Source organism: Urocitellus parryii, chromosome 5 (assembly GCF_045843805.1).
Source record: "Urocitellus parryii isolate mUroPar1 chromosome 5, mUroPar1.hap1, whole genome shotgun sequence".
Taxonomy (NCBI): Eukaryota; Metazoa; Chordata; class Mammalia; order Rodentia; family Sciuridae; genus Urocitellus; species Urocitellus parryii.
In genome coordinates, this window is record NC_135535.1 from 61,288,994 (window position 1) to 61,307,839 (window position 18,846).

At 34.1% G+C, this 18,846-nt stretch overlaps 1 protein-coding gene across 1 annotated transcript; it reads left to right on the forward strand.

The window, feature by feature from the left end:
* Window positions 1-659: 659 nt before the first annotated feature.
* Window positions 660-1,607, forward strand: LOC113177467 (olfactory receptor 6C6). The gene has a single exon (XM_026381996.2). The coding sequence runs from the start codon at window positions 663-665 to the stop codon at window positions 1,605-1,607; it is 945 nt and encodes a 314-aa protein (XP_026237781.1). The 5' UTR covers window positions 660-662.
* The last annotated feature ends 17,239 nt before the right edge of the window (window positions 1,608-18,846 follow it).

An 18,846-nucleotide genomic window follows, 5' to 3' on the forward strand; every position in this document is an offset into this window, starting at 1 on the left:
TCTCTCTCTCTCTCCCCTCTCTCTAAAATATAATATATGCAATTTTATCATTTTTTCCTATTGCTGGTAAAGGAATATTCACTTAAATTTAAAAAATACAAAAAATTGATAAAACTAATAGAATATTATTATTGTAGAGAATATTTCAAAAAAAAACAATAAAAGTAGATTTTTCAAGTATTAGAAATCTATAGAACTAAGTCACTACCATCACAGTTAACTATAATATAAGCCTGATTTTGAAACATCAGTGATACTTATTCTAAAAAGACAAACAAACTTAGAACAATTTGTGCAGTTATGATAAAAGTAATGGAAAATTAATTTTAAATAATTAATATATAATTTAAATTATAAGTACAGGTAAGAGGTCATTTGGAAATAGTAAGCGCATATTTTCAAAAATTATACATCTTTCAAATTATGGGGAAAATTTGGATATTAAAGAAGGCAGACTAAAAGAGATTTTGAATTAACCTATAGCATATAACTTTGTGTCATCTGATACTCTGGCTAAAAAAAAAAAAATTCAAATGAATAAATTTGAGAATGTATATCCATCTCTGCTTTTTCATATGTGTGTGTTGTGTGTGTTCTAATGAATATGTATTTAATTTTTACTTCTTTTCCTATACAGATTTGATAAGGTTCCCAAGAAAGAAATGAAGAACCAATCAATGGAAATAGAGTTCATTCTATTAGGACTGACAGATGATCCACAATTGCAAATTGTGATTTTTCTGTTTCTATTTCTCAACTACTCATTGAGCCTAATGGGGAACTTAATCATTATCCTTCTCACTCTAATGGATCCCCGCCTCAAGACTCCCATGTATTTCTTTCTCCGTAATTTCTCCTTTTTGGAAGTCATATTCACAACAGTGTGTATTCCCAGATTCTTGGTAACCATTGTGAATGGAGACAAAACCATTTCTTACAATAACTGTGTAGCTCAATTATTTTTTATCCTTTTACTAGGAGTTACAGAGTTTTACCTCCTGGCTGCCATGTCCTATGACCGCTATGTCGCCATCTGCAAACCTCTGCATTACCCAGTCATTATGAACAGCAGAGTGTGCTACCTACTGGTGCTTAGCTCCTGGGCAACTGGATTCTTAATCATCTTTCCCCCTTTGGTCATGGGACTCAAGCTGGATTTCTGTGCTTCCAAAATCATTGATCACTTTATGTGTGAAACATCTCCTATCCTACAGATCTCTTGCACAGACACACATGTCCTTGAAATGATGTCGTTAGTCTTAGCTGTGCTGACACTTGTGATCACGTTGGTATTAGTGATTCTCTCTTATGCTTGCATCGTTAGGACCATTCTGAAATTCCCTTCTGCACAGCAAAGGACCAAAGCTTTCTCCACCTGTACTTCCCACATGATTGTGGTCTCCATGACATATGGTAGCTGTATCTTTATGTATATAAAACCATCCGCAAAAGAAAGAGTGACTGTATCCAAAGGTGTAGCTTTGCTGTATACCTCAATTGCCCCTTTACTAAATCCCTTCATCTATACTCTAAGGAACCAGCAGGTGAAAGAAGTCTTCTGGGATGTATTACACAAGATTTTGTGTTTCTCAAAAAACAAAATTTAAGAACCTCATACAAATTAGAACCTTACCTTAAAAACGTGAAAACCAGTTTCATACTTTTGTCATGATCATGTTTTTCTACCTCATCAGTTACCTCATGAAGGAGATTCTCTTGAAAAGTCTTATCACTCTTGGACACCCTTCATTTTATTCTTTCACATAAAATGTTCCTCTCTACTATGGTAACTTCCTTCAATCTTTCAATCCAAGTTGTAAGGAACATCTCCTTATAAACTATTAGATTCCCCAAAACATGACTTTGAGCTTCACATAAGTGTAACTTGATGGATATGATTCGTTAATTAATTCAACATATTGTATAGTTATCTTGTTCCAGACATTGGGTAGAGTAAAATACTTAGTTTTAAGAAGTTTTCATTACCTAAAGGTCACATACATATAAACCAAATATTGCTACACAGTGTGTAATTAGTGTTATAATAAAGGTTTACAAAAATATTATGGTATAGATAAGATTTACATCTGTGGAATTTAAAAGATAAGGAATCATGTCCAGAAGAAAGTAAAATCTCTGCTGAAAATAAAAATATGTGGAAGGAAAGAAGACTGAGGTATGAGTATGTGTAAATTACACAGGGGTTTAAATAACTACATGCATTTGGAGACATTAAGACTAATGGTTAAAATAGAGTTTTGAGATATTTTAAGTTGATTTAGTAAAAGTTTTACCGAACACTTTCTAGGATGCTGCATAAATCATGCAAACTTTTCTTGACTTAGTTTCTCCATATGTAGTGTAGGAGAAGTAAAAACCATTACCTCTCATTCAGCAAATACATGCTATTGGAGCTGATTATCACTCAGTAAAAGATAACATGTTAAGTTTGTGAAGAATTCAAGAATATGCTATTTGATATGCTGATGTAAGTAAAGGCAACAATAATTAAAGAGGTGTAAAGATTACAACATAAAAGGACCTATTAGCCAAAATACTCTTTTGGAATTATATCTAATGAATCATTAATTTACAAATATTTTATAGTGATTACCTAGATAGATTTAAATTGTAATTTCTTTTTTTGTTTTCAAATGATGCATAAAATTTAAATATAATTATGGTGTACTCTCTGATATTCAATACATATACACACAATAATACTCAAATCAGGGTATTTACTAACCCATGACTTCATACATTTCTCTTAATGGTGTATCAGGTTTTTATTCCTAGGGCTACTGGGTAAAAATATCAGCTGTAGTCAATACATCCTTTATTTAATAAGCATTTCATACTATTTTGAAGTCATAGACTTTCTTGAAACTTCCAACTAAAGTCATTGAAAGAGTATGTAAGATGGAAATTTCAATATCCACCACTTTTATTTTAGGGAGTTTGCCCTTGGAATTGAAATTGAGCATGGGATATCTTAGAATCAGGAGACAATTGAGGGACCATTGTTTTAACCTGTTTATAAATTTTGAGGTTTAATGGTGAACCCAGCCTAATTCCATTTTAAGATTGGGAGCCATCTCATCACAAAGTCATGAAAAGTTAATTTCTGTTTTAGTATAAATTATTGCGATTTCTAAACCTGTTTGGAATTCTTGCCTGTACCTTGAACTCACCCATGCCTGGCTTTCCCTGACCAGATAACAACCCTCTCTGAAACCTCAGGAGCGCCTCATAAATTCTGATGTTGGGATCTGAATTTACTACCTACCTTGAAATATTATGCCATGTAGATCATTAACCTACTATCTGCCTTTGTATTCTGCTTGTCAAAATCCTGTTATCTGTAAGTTCTCAAAACACCTCCCTTTGCAACTTTTTGTGCTATAAAACGACGTCCCTGGAAAGCTGGGGACTGATCTCTAGCTTGGGATTTGGGGTGAGATAGTCGCTGGCCAACATTTGTGTACACAAATATAAGCTTGCTTTAATTTGATTTAAAACTGGAGTCATTGGTCTTTTCTTTGCATCAGGGGTTCAACATTAGTATATAAATGGATGGGTCTAGAATACAGGTAATAAAGAGAGAAACAATTATATACATTTGGTTATTTTCACAAATTAAAAGTTTGTCTTTAATTTTTTTCCTAAAAAGACTTCATTAAACTTTTAGTGAAAATAATCAAATGGACATAGTTGGATTTAATTCACCATTTCCACCTCTAAAAATGTACATTAAATTATTTTAATAAAGTTGTTTATAATTATCTAATAAATCTTTTCAGGCACACAGAAATTACCTAAATGAATAGTTATCCAAAGAACTGAAAAACCAGCCTCTACCTCAGAGCAAAGCCTGACCAAGGAAGGGGGCATGACCCTTGTCCTTGGAAAGACCCACAGAGCACTCCTAGCACATACCCACCTTCTGAGTTGTTTATCTACAAATAACAGGAGAGATCTGCTGCTCCAGGTGTCCCTGACTCAGTCAGGCAAGGTGAGAACCCATAGCAAGCCCCTAGCAACCACCAATCAGCATGAGACAGGGAGAATATCTGGGATGCCAGATGACCCTCTCAGTAATTTATGGTGGTTGATTATATGTTGGGAAACCTTGCAATTCAGTACATACTCCCCTTGAGGCTTAAACAAATCAGTTCAAATGAATCCCCCTCTTGAACTAACCAATCACCCTTTACCCAACTTGTTCCCGCCAGTGAATGTGCTAATCCTGTTTTAGAATTGTTTTATGATTTTCCCGCGGTATGTGATGATTTGCTAAGAGATGCTATGATGTATATAAAGTCCCTGCCTTCCCCAAAGAGTGTATAAAACTGCTGCAAACCCTGGGCTCAGGGCCTCTCAGTGTCACTAGTTGCTGTGTGTGCTGAGGACAGGGCTCACTCGCAATAAACACACACCTCTTTGCTGCTTACATTGATCTTGATCTCTGGTGGTCTTTTGGGGGTCCCGAATTCGAGCATAACAGAACCAGATCCTTCAATCAAATAAGGACTCAAGTGAATCACTTTTAAAATGAACCAAGATAAAAAGATAGATATTTTAGCATAATTTACTATTGCTTTAATTATTTTCTGCTGCATTTCTGAGGAAGCAGAACTCATCACCAATAACCAGCGGTATCACTAGGCTCTCCCAATCCCTTACTTAAGTAAAGGTTGCCCAGGGTCCTGATTTACTGTAATAAACAACAATGGAAGCCATCCTTTAGAAATATTTGCATAATTTTAAACACATCTATATATTTAAATATTTTCACCTGAATGTAAATGTCTCATAAAGCAAAAAACAAAAACACCCAACAACTTTTAGCTGAGCTTTAGGAATTATGCTACATGTTTTTAAACATAACTAATTACAAAAGGTCTAGTTTATTTATTTGGAATATTTTATTAACTTATGTATATAATAAAATCACAGAGCTTCCTGTCCTAGTGATACCGATGGTTATCGGTGATGAGTTCTGCTTCCCCACATGTTTAAGTTTGAACATTGGAGAAGCACACTGAGGCCAGCATATAAAGCAGGGTTTATTTAAAAAGGGGAACATAGACTTTTCCTGGGAGGGGGCAGGGGATCATAACTGGTATCCTGGTATCTCAAGAAGCAAGGTGTTCTGCCCTTTTATGTGTCCTAGGCTCTCTTTGTTCTCCTGACCTCTTCCTCTTATTTCTCTCCTTCCTCCACAGGTGACTGGGCCCAGGAATGCTCAGTGGGAGCATTTTGGCCAAAAAAATGGGAAACAGGTGGGCTGAGGGGGAAGGGCAGGAGGAAGCAGCCAAGGACACATTAACAACCTTAGAGATCCATGTAGGGAGGGGCAATTCCTGGAACAGGTTACCTTGGCAACAGGTGGGAGCTGGGACAGATTCTTGATAAGGGTGGAGGCAGGGTTCTGAAGGAATTAACATTTCAATCCCTCAGGGGACAAGCTTTGGTTTGGGGGAATAGGACTATTTCATTTAGCAAAAGAGAGTCTCCGGATCTATCCATTTACACCCAAATTCCCAGGACTTACTCAAAATTGGCCTGACTCATCTGACCTGACTTGATTTACCTATCTCTACTGACTGCCTGTCTAACTCTGGCTTCACTAGTATTCCTACACTTTGGAAGTTTCTCTCTACAGGACAGAATCCTCATTCTCAAATGAATCCTCACACTCAAATGAATGTGATCACATATCAGGCCCTGGGGCATAACTCACTCACATTCCCTATAACTGTATCAAGGAATATTTCCAGGTAACTTGACTGGGAGATTTATATATCTGCATCCTTGGTAAATTTACTTCCTATTGTAATTTTCGATTGTATCTCCCAGGAGTGCCTTCCCAGTGTGAAAGTAGAAATATATGTGAACTCAGATCAATCATTGTTTGTCTCACTCACTTTATTCCATAGTATACAGCAATTCTGGCAATGACAATTTCATTTTGAATTATAACAATTTTCATTGTGTCATGTCATCTAAAGAATTGATTTGCTTTCAAATTCTAATTTTATATGAATCTCATCTTTATTTTCTGAAAGCTCAGTTTACATCTTTTTAAAATTGGGTCTACTTAGTTATAAATGAGAGTAGACTGTATTTTGATAAAATTTTATAAGGATAAAATATATCTTATTCTAATTAAGACCCTAGTTTTTTATAAAGTTTTTTTTTTTTTTTAATCTCGGAACTATTAATGTAAAGGTAAAATTTCTAAGCTGCAAAAGCTTGAGTTAAAGTGTAAGAGACTAGGGCATTGTAAAACTTCTAGATTACAAGGCCTGGGCTAAAAAGTAAAAGACAATTGTTACAATTGTAAAAGTCTATTGTTACAATTCCTCTGCTATCCCCGAACCTGTAATCTCTGTAAAGTTGTTAGGACAATGCGGGAACTGCCTAGTAAATGTCTCCATTGATTCCCTGGTTGTTTAATAGCTAAGGGCTCTAGGTAGCATGGCACGTAAGCATCTAGGCCCCAGACCAATCAGTTTAAATGTGTACCCCACTTAGAAGTGACCAATCACCCCTGCCCAAATTGTTCCCGCCAATGAATGTGCTAATCATGTCTCAGAATTGTTGTTCAATTTTCCTGCGCCTCATGATGATTTGTTCTGATGTATGCAAAGCCCACCGCCCTCTCCAAAAAGTGTACTTAAGCTCCGCCTGACCTCTGCTCTGGGCTCTGGGCTGCTCTCCCTTCTTGAGTGAGCACAGAGTCCCAGCGCACTGGAACAGATCCCCAATAAATGCCCCTCTGCATTTGCTGAAGTAAGTCTCTTGTGTGGTCTCTCCCTCCGACGCTCCGCTGCACCCCAACATTAACATTTCCAACATGATAAATTTTTGTTCTCTATGGGTGTCTTTAAAAAATTATATCTGAAAAGAATGGCTATCCACATGATCAATAACTCATACCATATATGAAACTTAAATAAGTTATTACTATAAAAATAGTTATAGTTATGACTAAAGTAAAAAACTTACAGAGAAACACAAAACAGAAAATACATGTGATCTTGGGAAAATTGAAGTGTGAGTCATAAGGAAAAATAATTGATAAATATAAATAATGAATATTATGCACCTCAAAACCCATTGTTTGTGAATGGAAATACAAGCCACAACATGGGAAATATATATATGAAAATTGCATATTTGAAAAACAATTTTATCTACAATACATAATGAATTCCAAAATATAATAAGAATGATAAAAAATAAATGGGCATTTATTTAAGCAATGATTTTATCAAAGGAATTATTCAATGGCAGGTGAGCATAAAAAGGATGATCAGCATTGCTGGCCTTTGGAGAATTGAAATTATAATTACAATGAGATACATCTATATCCATTTTGGAATGGTTAAAGATTATATATATATATATATATATATATATATTTGTCAAAACAACGGTTGTTAAGAATGTGGAACCTGGGGCTGGGGATATGGCTCAAGCGGTACAGCTCTTGCCTGGCATGCGTGCAGCCCAGGTTCGATCCTCAGCACCACATACAAACAAAGATGTTGTGTCTGCTGAAAACTAAAAAATAAATATTAAAAATTCTCTCTCTCTCTCTCTCTCTCTCTCTCTCTCTTAAAAAAAAAAGAATGTGGAACCACTGAAACTTCACTCACTGCTGACAGAATATAAAACTATATCACCATTTTAGAAAACAGTCTGGCACTTTATTAAAAAATCAAACATTGGGTACGAAAAAAAATCAAACATTTATCTAACATAGAACCAAGCCATATAGTCATAGATATTTTCTCTGGAAAAATAAAAGCTTATGACTCCATAAGATTTTATAGTCAAATATTCATAGTAGCTTTACTGTAACCAACAACAAGACACAATCCTAACACCCATCAACAGATGTTATGATAACAAGTTATGGTCCAGCAATGAAATGGAATTCTGGTAAGCAATCAGAAATAAAGTTTTCTATATATGGAGCAGTATGGATAAATATAAAAATAATTAGACTGTGTGAAAGAAACCTAGTTAAAAGGAATACTCTATCATTTTCTTCATACATTATTCCAGAAATTGGAAAGCAATTTATAGAGACATAAAGTGGATAAACCATTCCAGAAGAATGCTGAGACATGGTAAGAGGGATTACAATGTTGAATTAGGGATCTTTTGGTTTCCATGACTGTCTTCATTACCTTGATGTGGTAATAATTCATCTTTATATAATTCATAGAAAATATGAAATATTTTATACCATGAAGATTACCTTACACTTTAAACATAAGTGTTTTACAGTGCAGCATACCTTGATAAAGCTTTTAAAAATGTACTGAACAGAATTGACAATATGGTGAAAAAATACTGCATATAACTCTGTGGGTTTTGCCCATATAATCTAACCTGTTTTCTAAAATTGTATTATTAACAAAAAAATCTAATGTTCTTTTGTATCAGAAGAGTTTCAATTAAAACCATTAGCAGATATAAGATTTGTTTCTCAAAAGACAGAGTCTTCTTCTCAGTCCTGGTTCTTTTCTGCCTTAAAAGAAACAAACAAACAAACAAACAAACAAAAAAAAAACACTGTGTTAAATAATTCTAACCTGAGGATGTAACACAGACATTCTTCTCAGGTATCATGACTATAGGTCTGTACATTGAATATTTCAGCCAGATTCAAGCCAGAAAAAATAAATTTTTTTTCAAGTATTTTATCATTTAACTTGGTTTCTAAGTTGGCTTCAGGAAGATGATAAAACCACATAATTTGTTCAATCCACATTCTTTATTTGTTTATAAGGTCAATACTTCTACTTCTTTGATGACTATCTTATTTGATAAGCTATACCCTGTATTTTTGACCCCTTTAACAACTCTTGAGGAATATGAAATTCCCATTTAGTATTCAAATTGGTAAATTTTTTATTTATTACTAAAATATGATTCACAATATTAGCAGTGAAATGATTCTGAGAATCATAGGACATGGCAGCCAGGAGGTAAAACTCTGTAACCCCTAATAGGAAAAAAAAGAATAACTGAGTTGCACAACCACTGTAGGAAATTATTTTGTCTCCAGTGAGAATGCTTACCAGGAACCCTGGGATGCAGACTGTTGTAAACAAAACTTCTAAGAAGGAAAAATTTCCAGGAAGAAATACATTGGAGTCTTGAGATGGGAATCCAGCAGGGTGAGGACAATGATGATTAAGTTCCCCATCAGGCTCAAGATATAATTGAAAAATAGAAACAGGAAAATCATAATCTGTAGCAGAGGGTCATCTGTGAATCCAAGCAAAAAAAACTCTATCTCCAATGATTGATTCTTCATTTCTCTTTTGTCCTATCAAATTTACAGAAAATAAAAACTAATATCATGAGTAAGAAGTTATTTATTTCTTCTCAGCTATATAAAAGTTCCATTTTCAGAAACTTAGCAATTCACAAGTATTTCTCAAGTCAGCTTAGAGTTTATCACAATGAACATATCTTTCACATCATTTGTCATCTTTATAAGAACACTGAAATCCTTCTCTTGTCTGCAGCTGATTAGGTCCTCCTTGCCAGTTTATAGGACACTTAGTCATTTGAAAAATGCAGCTCTTCAATTTTATTAGTGTTAATCTATGACCAATCTTTCAAATGCTTTATGACATAGGCTATTTAAATATTTGATATTTGTTTGGACCAAAATTGAACTCTGGGACACTGAGCCACATCCACAGTCCCTTTTTGTATTTTATTTAGTGTCAGGATCTCACTGAGTTGCTTAGGGACTCACTAAGTTACTGAGGCTGACTTTCAACTTGGATTGTCCTGCCACAGCCTCCTGAGCCCTGGAATTACAGGCATGTGCCACCATGCCTGGCTTGAATTTTTTAAAATTTTTTAAATATCTGAATTTAGGTAATATTTCAAATAAATTGTAATTCAAATGACACAATGGTTATAGAAAATAGTTTTTTTTTTCATATAGCCATAATAACTAAAAATTTAGGGATACAAAAAAGAGTATAGGATATTTCTGAGGAGGAAATTGTATATGAGGATCTAGTGCATATTCAGCAGGGTGAACATGGAGATATCAGATCAAAGCAGTGCTTAGCAAATAATTGAGAAGCATGAAAATAAATAACACAAATTTCACATGTGGGTCATCACTTGAACCCACTATGGCAAACACTGCCACTACTGTATGGTTTTCCTTTACCATTTTCTGTCTTTTATCAGATCTGAATGGTGGGTGTTAGAGAGGAAGATCTACGGAATAACAGTGATAACTAGTGCTTAAGTTACATTACCAAAATTATATTTTAGGTAGAATCATTCAATGCTCATTCTTGATTTACAGGTAGTATGCAGGTAAGAAAAAATAGATTGTATTTCCAGAATATCTTGACAGGAAATTAAAACTTTACATATTCTAGCAAGATTATAATTCTATAAATATAGTGAGTATTGATTATTTATATGAATATTTAGAAGACACATAAAGCTTGGAGAATGCACCTTTTTTGCATAATATACAAGAGTTGAGATGGCATGTCAGTTCTTGATGAAGATGTTGCTAAGTAGCATGACATATAATGATATTCAAATGTCAGGAAAATAAGCTACTAAATCTATAATCATAACATTGTGCTTATTGAGAACTTTATGCGCAACAACTACTATTCTTGGTGCACTGCATGTGTTATGTGGGACAAAATAAAATTAAACATTTAAAAAATATGTGCTCAGGCTTGCATTCAGAGCAAGATGTCAGGTTAATAGAGGTTATTTTCAGAAGCCCTGGATTTACAGTTGCACAGTTTTCTAAAAGCTTTATTTAATTTTTTATAAGTTTTAACTAGAAGCTTAATTGTGGAACTATGCTTCCAAAAAGAATTAGTGATACCCCTAAACAATTTTTTTCCTTAGGTGTTTTTACAATCATAACAAAATATTTAAACCTATTATAAATGGTTGCTATGTAAAATCTTGTGTTTTGCATTGAAAATATTTACAGAATTATTTTTATCTCTAAAGCATAATTTATTCTTAAAACAGTAGAATGCATATAAAAAGTTAACCAAAAAATGAAAGGTCTCCCTAATGTTCTCTACAGTAATATAAAGAAAGAGATATCCTGAGTATTTGCATCTGTAGATGGGCCTTAGAAGGAGATGAAAAGATGAGACAAGTTATGCTAGGGAGATGAAGCAGGATAAGCCAAAGAAAAGAAATGGCTCCAACACAATTTGGTTGAAAACAGTATTTAGAATTCCCCTGTTTAATCATTTCTAATGAAAGCATAAACTACTGGAAAGAGCAGTGGCCCATGTCCAGAGTTCTTTACCATATTGAGAGTATTTTGAAATCATTATTATAAAATAGTCTCATTTACACAAGTCATTCCAATGGCATCATTGATATAAATGTTTAATTATATAATAATTACCATGTGTCTGTCCAACATGTGCTGCGAGGGAACATAGGATCATGTGAACGCAGGGCAATACTGCAATTATACACAGTTTTGTTGAAAATAGTAAATATCACATAAAAATTAAAACTTAAAAGGCTTATCAGTTTTAAATTTTTTTATTTTGTCTATAAATTTCTCCAGTATCTACAAGCTGAAGTATAGATAGTTGTTAGAACACTAACCTTTAATAGTTTAACACAGATTTGTATACACTTATTTGGGCAAAACTTCTGCACTTTCATACTTAACTCATCATCCTGGTAAGCAGAGAATAGTGATGATCAGTTTTTCTCCCTAAGCACTTAATTCTACATAAAAATATGATCAATTTAAATGTCATTTTAGAAATATTATTTATGACTAATTTATTATCTGTTGTTAGAAAATTTAACAAATTACCTTCTCTTCTAAAATTTACTATACCCACTTTTCAGGAGTGTTGGTAACCCTTGCTAAATGTGATGTGCAATAAAATATGAAAATTAACCATCTCTTGATACCACAAAGGATTTATGTCTTTTGTCTTACAGGAAAAAAAAATCTAACAAGAACTAAGAATTCTCAGGATAAATGATATCTCAGAATATCATTTCCAAAGGGACTGCCAAATTGAATTGCAGAAATTTTTCTACAAACACACACACACACACACACACACACACACACACACACACACACATTTCTACATGTTCTAACTATGCTTCCAAAGAATACTGTGTATGATGCTCTGCTAGTTGATTGCCTACCACATACCCAATCCCAGATACATAGTTAAGGGATTAAAAGTAGAGAGAAAGAAGAATATTTTTTAGGTTGATAAAAAAAATTGAGAATATAGGATGGAAAAATATAGCACCTTTTTCTTCCCCTCTTTCGGCCATTTATTTATTTTCATTTACAGTTTGTGTTCAATGCAAATCAATTCCATAGCATAAGAAGTTACTATGAATCAAAGCATAAATACACAAACACAATATACAATCCAAATAGATATACAGCATCCAGGTATGAAGCAAAGCGGTGTGTTCATTCACACACACAGTAGCTTTAGATGTGTTTGATCTGGTTTTTCCGTATAGGTTTCTAAAGATGAGAAAAAAATGATTTGGGTTATCAAGACTATGGTGGCCATATTAGATACTGGAACATGTAAGCATCAGTATGTGACCACGTGAACAAAGGATTTCAGGGAGTGTGTATTTTTCAAAAGGTTTCTGTGTTTAAAGGCAGTTGTAAAAGATTTAGAGGATCAAGACTGCTTTTAAGCTTAGAATCAGGTTCTAACTACCTAAAAATATTTACTGATAACAGAAAGTGTTCCAAATGTGGCTATTCTAATCCATAGTTTTTTTTAAAAAAAGGATTTACAGAAAAGCATAAAAGTTTTGTGAATTTAATATGCAAGCTAGCTTCCAGTCTTCACTTCCCAAATGCTGATTTATAAATTTGGCTTCTTCACATAGTTAGTTGCCTTTCTAATTTCAAGATTTGCCATTTTACCTTCAAAGTGGACCATTTTCAATTGTGAAAAGTATTCAACAAATGTAGAAATAAAAAGCAGCATTTTGAAATTGGTTTATGTTAATGCAATTCTACTCTTTGGAATCAGTTTAGCTAAAGGAATCTGGCACTCTTGTTGAATGAAAACATGAGATGGGAGATGCCTACCATTTGACTTTCAGAGGACAAGCAAGATTTACTCAGGATGCCTGGATTTGGGGTGAATTCCAATCTATCATTGCCCCGGCACATGTCAATTACTACATAAAAGTTCAAACAAAATGTCAAATCCAAAAACCACAGAAGAAAGAATTTAGTTCCCAAAGGAACAGAAATAGCTTAACTGTAGAGAATCAGATGTAACTGCATTACTATTACTGTCCTTGATGGAGTCTGCCTGCAAACAGGATATTCTGTCAAGGTATAGATAAGTAACAGCGGACATGCTTGAAAACGAGGTGTCTGCTGTCCTTGGGAGGACTTGCCTGCAAACGGGATGTTCTGCCAAGTGGGCTAGGAGGGCACTGAGAAAAATTTTATTATCGGTTCTTAACAAAGAGCAGAGCTCAACATACTCCAAGCCGAGAATAGATTAGCCATGAGAAGCGAGTCACTTCTGATTAGAAAGTAAAACTTCTGTATGCTATGTTTAATTAGCTGAAAGACCTGATTTATTGATGCAGGAAGGCTGCCTTCTTTGTTCACAATACTATAAAAAGATTGCTTGTACACAAAAAAGGACTTTTTTTTCTGCTGCTGCTTTGCTTGCTCTGCTTCTTCTTTTTCTTTCTTTTCCTATGCTGACCTGCAAGTGAATTACTGCAACATTAACAATGTGAAACTTGTTCTAGAATATAGCAGCCTTAAATTAGTGTTGCTGAAACAATACATTGAGGATTTAGAGTAACACCTGGAAGTTCCTTCTAGTGTACATATAAATAGAATCATGGAAGCTTTTTATATTACCTGTTTTATGCCCTTATAGATTTCATGAACCAAATGAAAACTGAAATCTCCATTCCACATTCCATCCTGTATCTCTAGACAAAATCTATTCTTGTTTTCAAATAGAGTTTTAAATGTCCATATGTTTTATGCCTCATTCAAAGAAATCATGTCTCAATTTTGGATGTTTTCTCTTTTTATCTTGTACCGGAAACTCCAGCAGATTTAATATTGGCATTCATCACTTGTGAAACCCTTCACATGTCCTTCAAACCAATCAATTTGGAATTCTCAACATTTTCTGTGCCAATAAAATCAGGTGTGGAATTGGTAGATTTGATGCAGACCAGCTTCTTCCTTGACATACTGGACTTCTAGTCGCTATTCTGACTGGGGGAAGTAGAAGATGGGGAAGTAGAGACATTTCTTGGCCTGAGTCTCTAACAGTAGAGATGTAGAAGAGAGCCAGATCACAAGGAGACTGGCTGATGAATGCAGGGCACTGCCACCTGTGTTTGGGTGTAGCATTAGTTGAATTGGGAGCAGCAGAGGTACTCTGTGAGGAGTTACTTGAAAGTGTCACAACAGCTGTTTGGTTTGAATAAATCTGCGTGGGTAGGAGCAGTGCCAGAAGCAGCAGCCCCAGCCCCAGCCCCAGCCTGGTTGCATGGTGTGTTTCCCTGGATGCTAGGTATGAGGAGATAGGACCGCTCTGGGAGGATGCAGGCAAAGTGGAAAACATAGCATCTTATAGGCCAACTGACTTCAGGCTAGATAGTTATACTACAAGCACTTTGTTTCCTTTTGGTTTCCTCACTAAACAACAACATCCTGTCAGAAACACACCACATCAACTCATGGAAATATTTCACATTTTTTTAATGGCTGCATAATCCCTCTTTATAAGGATGTGTCATGGTTGATTTAATTGCTCTCATATTTTGGCTAAGAAATTGTTTCCAATTTTGACAATTAGAGTGCACCAATGAATAAAATTGTGCATATCTATTTTTGTAAGTTTTTTAGTAAAATAAAAATTATAGAATATAGTATAAATTCCTAAACTTGAGATTTCTAAATCAACAGCAAACCCACTTTCAATTAGCAATGTTAAATTGTTTTCTATATAGTATTTCAGTTCCCATCAACAGTGTATTATTAGGGTTCTTGTTTCTCATCAACCTTAACAACAGGGTAGATTTTGGTAGTTACAAAATGTTGGCTATCGTGAGGATTAGACACGGAAACCGAGAATCATGTTACTTTGAATTTCTGTAATTACATGTGGGATTAAATATTATTTCAGAAATCAAGCAGCCATTCCCCATACAATTATAAATTGTCTATAAACAGGCTTAGCTAATTTTCTCTATTGAGTTTTTATTTTCTTATACCTCTTAAGAGTTGTTTTTTTTATCATTAATATCATTTTTTCATCTTTGCTATATTATAAATATTTCCTCCTAGTTTGACCATGACTTAATTTTGTTTATGAGGCTGTGTCTATGTAGGTGTACTAAAAAAAAGCCTTTATTTTTGTGTCTTCAAATTCATCAATCATATGTATTGTGCTTGAATTTTATTAACATCTAGAAACCTTTTTTTATATCAAAGATGAAAAGAAATTCACAGTATTGATTGTTTCAATGTTGCATAGCTTTTTGTTTAATATCATTCTATTCATTTTTTTTTTTTTTTGCTTTTGTGTCTTTTCTGCTTTGGGGGTCAGGTCCAAAAATCCTTGCCTATTTTGATGACTTAAAAATTCCCCCTCTATCTTCTTCCAGTAGCTTCATAATTTCACTTTTCACATTTAAGTATTTCCTTCTTTATGAGCTAGTTTTTGGAACTAGTGAGAGATGGGATCTAGCTTCATTTCTCAGCATTTGTATATTAATTTTACCAGCACTCTTTATTGAATAGACTATCTTTTCTCCTACGCATGTTCTCAGCATCTTTGTCATAAAACAGTGGCTATGGAGGTGTGGGTTTTTGTCTAGGATTTCTCTTCTGTTCCATTAAACTATATGTCTTTTTTTATCTCAATACCAGGCTTTTTATTTTTTTAATTTTTTACATTTATTTGTTCTAATTAGTTATACATGACACCATAATGCTCTTCGAATCATTGTATACAAATGGAACACAATTTTTCACTTCTCTGGTTTTATACAATGTAGGATCACACAATTCCTGCAATCATACATGTACCTAAGGTAGTGATGCCATCTTATTCCACCATCTTTCCTATCCCAATGCTCACACCCCTCCTTTCCCTCTTCTTTGGCCAATCCAAAGTTCCTCCACTCATTCCATATCCCCCATACTAATTATGTATTAGCATCCACTTATCTGAGAAAACATTCAGCCTTTCATACCATGCTTTTTTGATTACTTTAGCTTTATAGTATATTTGAAGGCACGTAATGTAATTCCTCCTTCTATATTCTTTTAACTCTAGAGTGTTCGGGTTATTTAGTGTCTTTTGTGGTTGAGTATGGGTTTTAGGATTTTTTTTTCCTAGTTCTGTGAAGCATGTCACTGGTACTTTGATAGAGATTATATTGAGCCTGTAGATCACATTGGGAAATATAGACATCTTAACTTTTGATTCTTCCAATTTAAAAACATGGAATTTCTTATTTTTTTCTGTCTTTCATTTTTAATTTCTTTTTTTAATGTTCGTTTTATTGTGATATTATTCCTATGTATTTTATATTTTTCTAACTATTGCAAGTGGGATTTTTCTCTTTATATTTATGTAATTCACCAATGACTTAGAGAAATGCAAATGATATTACATATTGAGGTTATATCCTGCAATTTTGCTGAATTCATTTATTACTTCTAATTGTTTCTTGGAGAAATTTTTATGAAGATCATGTCATCTGCAAACAGACAATTTTACTTTTTCCTTTTTAATTTGCATGCACTTTACTTCTTTCATTGCAGAATGCTCAGACTAGAACTTCCAGTATTATGTTGATAACATTGGTGAAGTAGACATCTTCATTTTGTTCCAGATCTTAGAAAGTTTTCAGCTTTTTCCTATTCAGTATGATGGTAGCTCTTGAGTTTTGTACATAACCTTTATTATGTTGGGTTATTTTCCTTCAAACCCTAATTTGTTCATTGTTTTCATCGTAAGGGGATAATAAATTTTATCAAATGTCTCTTCTGTATGTATCGAAGTGATCATTTTTTTGTACTTCATTCTGATGGCATAGTGTATCACATTTATCAATTCACATGTAGAACAATCCTTGCATCTTTAGGAGGGATAACATTTGATCATGATGAATAATTTTGGAGTGTAGCATTGCATTCAGAATTTTTGTATTTTGTCAAGAATTTTGAATCTGTATTTATCAAGAACATTAGCACATACCTTTCTGTGCTTGCTCACTCTCTCTCTCTCTCTCTCTCTCTCTCTCTCTCTCTCTCTCTGACTCTCTCTGTATGTGTGTGTGTGTGTGTGTGTGTGTGTTTTCTTGTCTAACTTTGATATTAGACTAATAGTGACCTCAGAATCATTTTGTGAGAATATCATTTTCTTTATTTTTTGGAATAATTAGTATTAGTTTTCCTTTAAATGTTTGGTGGAATTCAACAGTGAAACCGTCCTGTCCTTGGCTTTTCTTTACTGAGAGATTTTTGCAAAGCTCACATGTGAGGTGGAATTAATATCCAGACTATATAAGGAACTCAAGGAACTCATTAGCCAAAGAAAAAAAAATAAAGATAAAAACAGGCAAACAAAAAAATCTGATTTAAATATGAGCAATGAACCTAACAAGATATTTATGAAAAGAAAAGGCCAATGCAAATATGAGAAAATCTACAGTGTGCCTAGTTATCAGGGAATTGCAAATAAAAAACACAGTATCACTTCACTCCAATAAAAGTGACTATCATCATCAAGACAAAAGACACCAAGTGGTAGTGCAGATGTGGAGAAAACATTACACTTGCACATGTTGGTGGGAATGTGAATTAACACCACATGGAAAACAGTATGAAGGTTCCTCAAAAATTAGAAATAGAATTGTCATACCCTCCAGTAATCCCACTATAGTCACATATTCAGAGGAAATGAAATCAGTATATCAAAGGAACATCTGTACTCCTATGTTTATTGCAGACTATTCAAATTAGTCAAGAGATGAAAACAATCTAAGTGTTCATTAACTGATGGATGATAAAGAAAATGTGGTATAGCTGGGCCTGGTGGCACACGCCTGTAATCCAGTGGCTCAGGAGTTTGAGTCAGGAAGATCCAGAGTCCAAGGCCAGCCTCAGAAACTTACAGAGTTAATAAGCAACTAGGTGAGACCATGTCTCTATTTAAAATACAAAAAAGAAAAAAGGCCTGGATGTGGCTCAGTGGTTAAGTGCCCTTGAGTTCAATCCTTGGGTACAAAAAAAAAAAAAGGAAGGAAAGAGGGAGGAGGGAAGGGGAGATGAGGTACAGTCTCACACCAGAATACTACACAACCTCATGGGGAAAAAATGAAATCTTGTCATTTGAAAAAGCATGGATGGAATTGGAGAATACTATGTTAAGCGGAAAAAGCTAGGCAAGTACTACATGATATCACTCATACTGAATCTGAAAACATGTGTTTCATGAAAACTAAGAGTAGAATGATAGTTAACAGAACAAGGCACAAGAAGGAAGAAGGAGAGATGGGGACTGTTTCATCATTGGGAATTAAGATACATTTAGATAGGAGTAAGAAGTTCTTTGCTGTTGCACAGTATGGTGAATACAGAAGACAAAAATGCACTGTATGTTTCAAAAAGCTGAAAGAAAGGATATTGAATGTTTTCATCATGAAGAAATGAAAAATATTTGAGTAGATATAAGTTTACCCTTACTTAAATAATTCAAAATGTACACACCAAAACTTCACATCATATTCCATAAA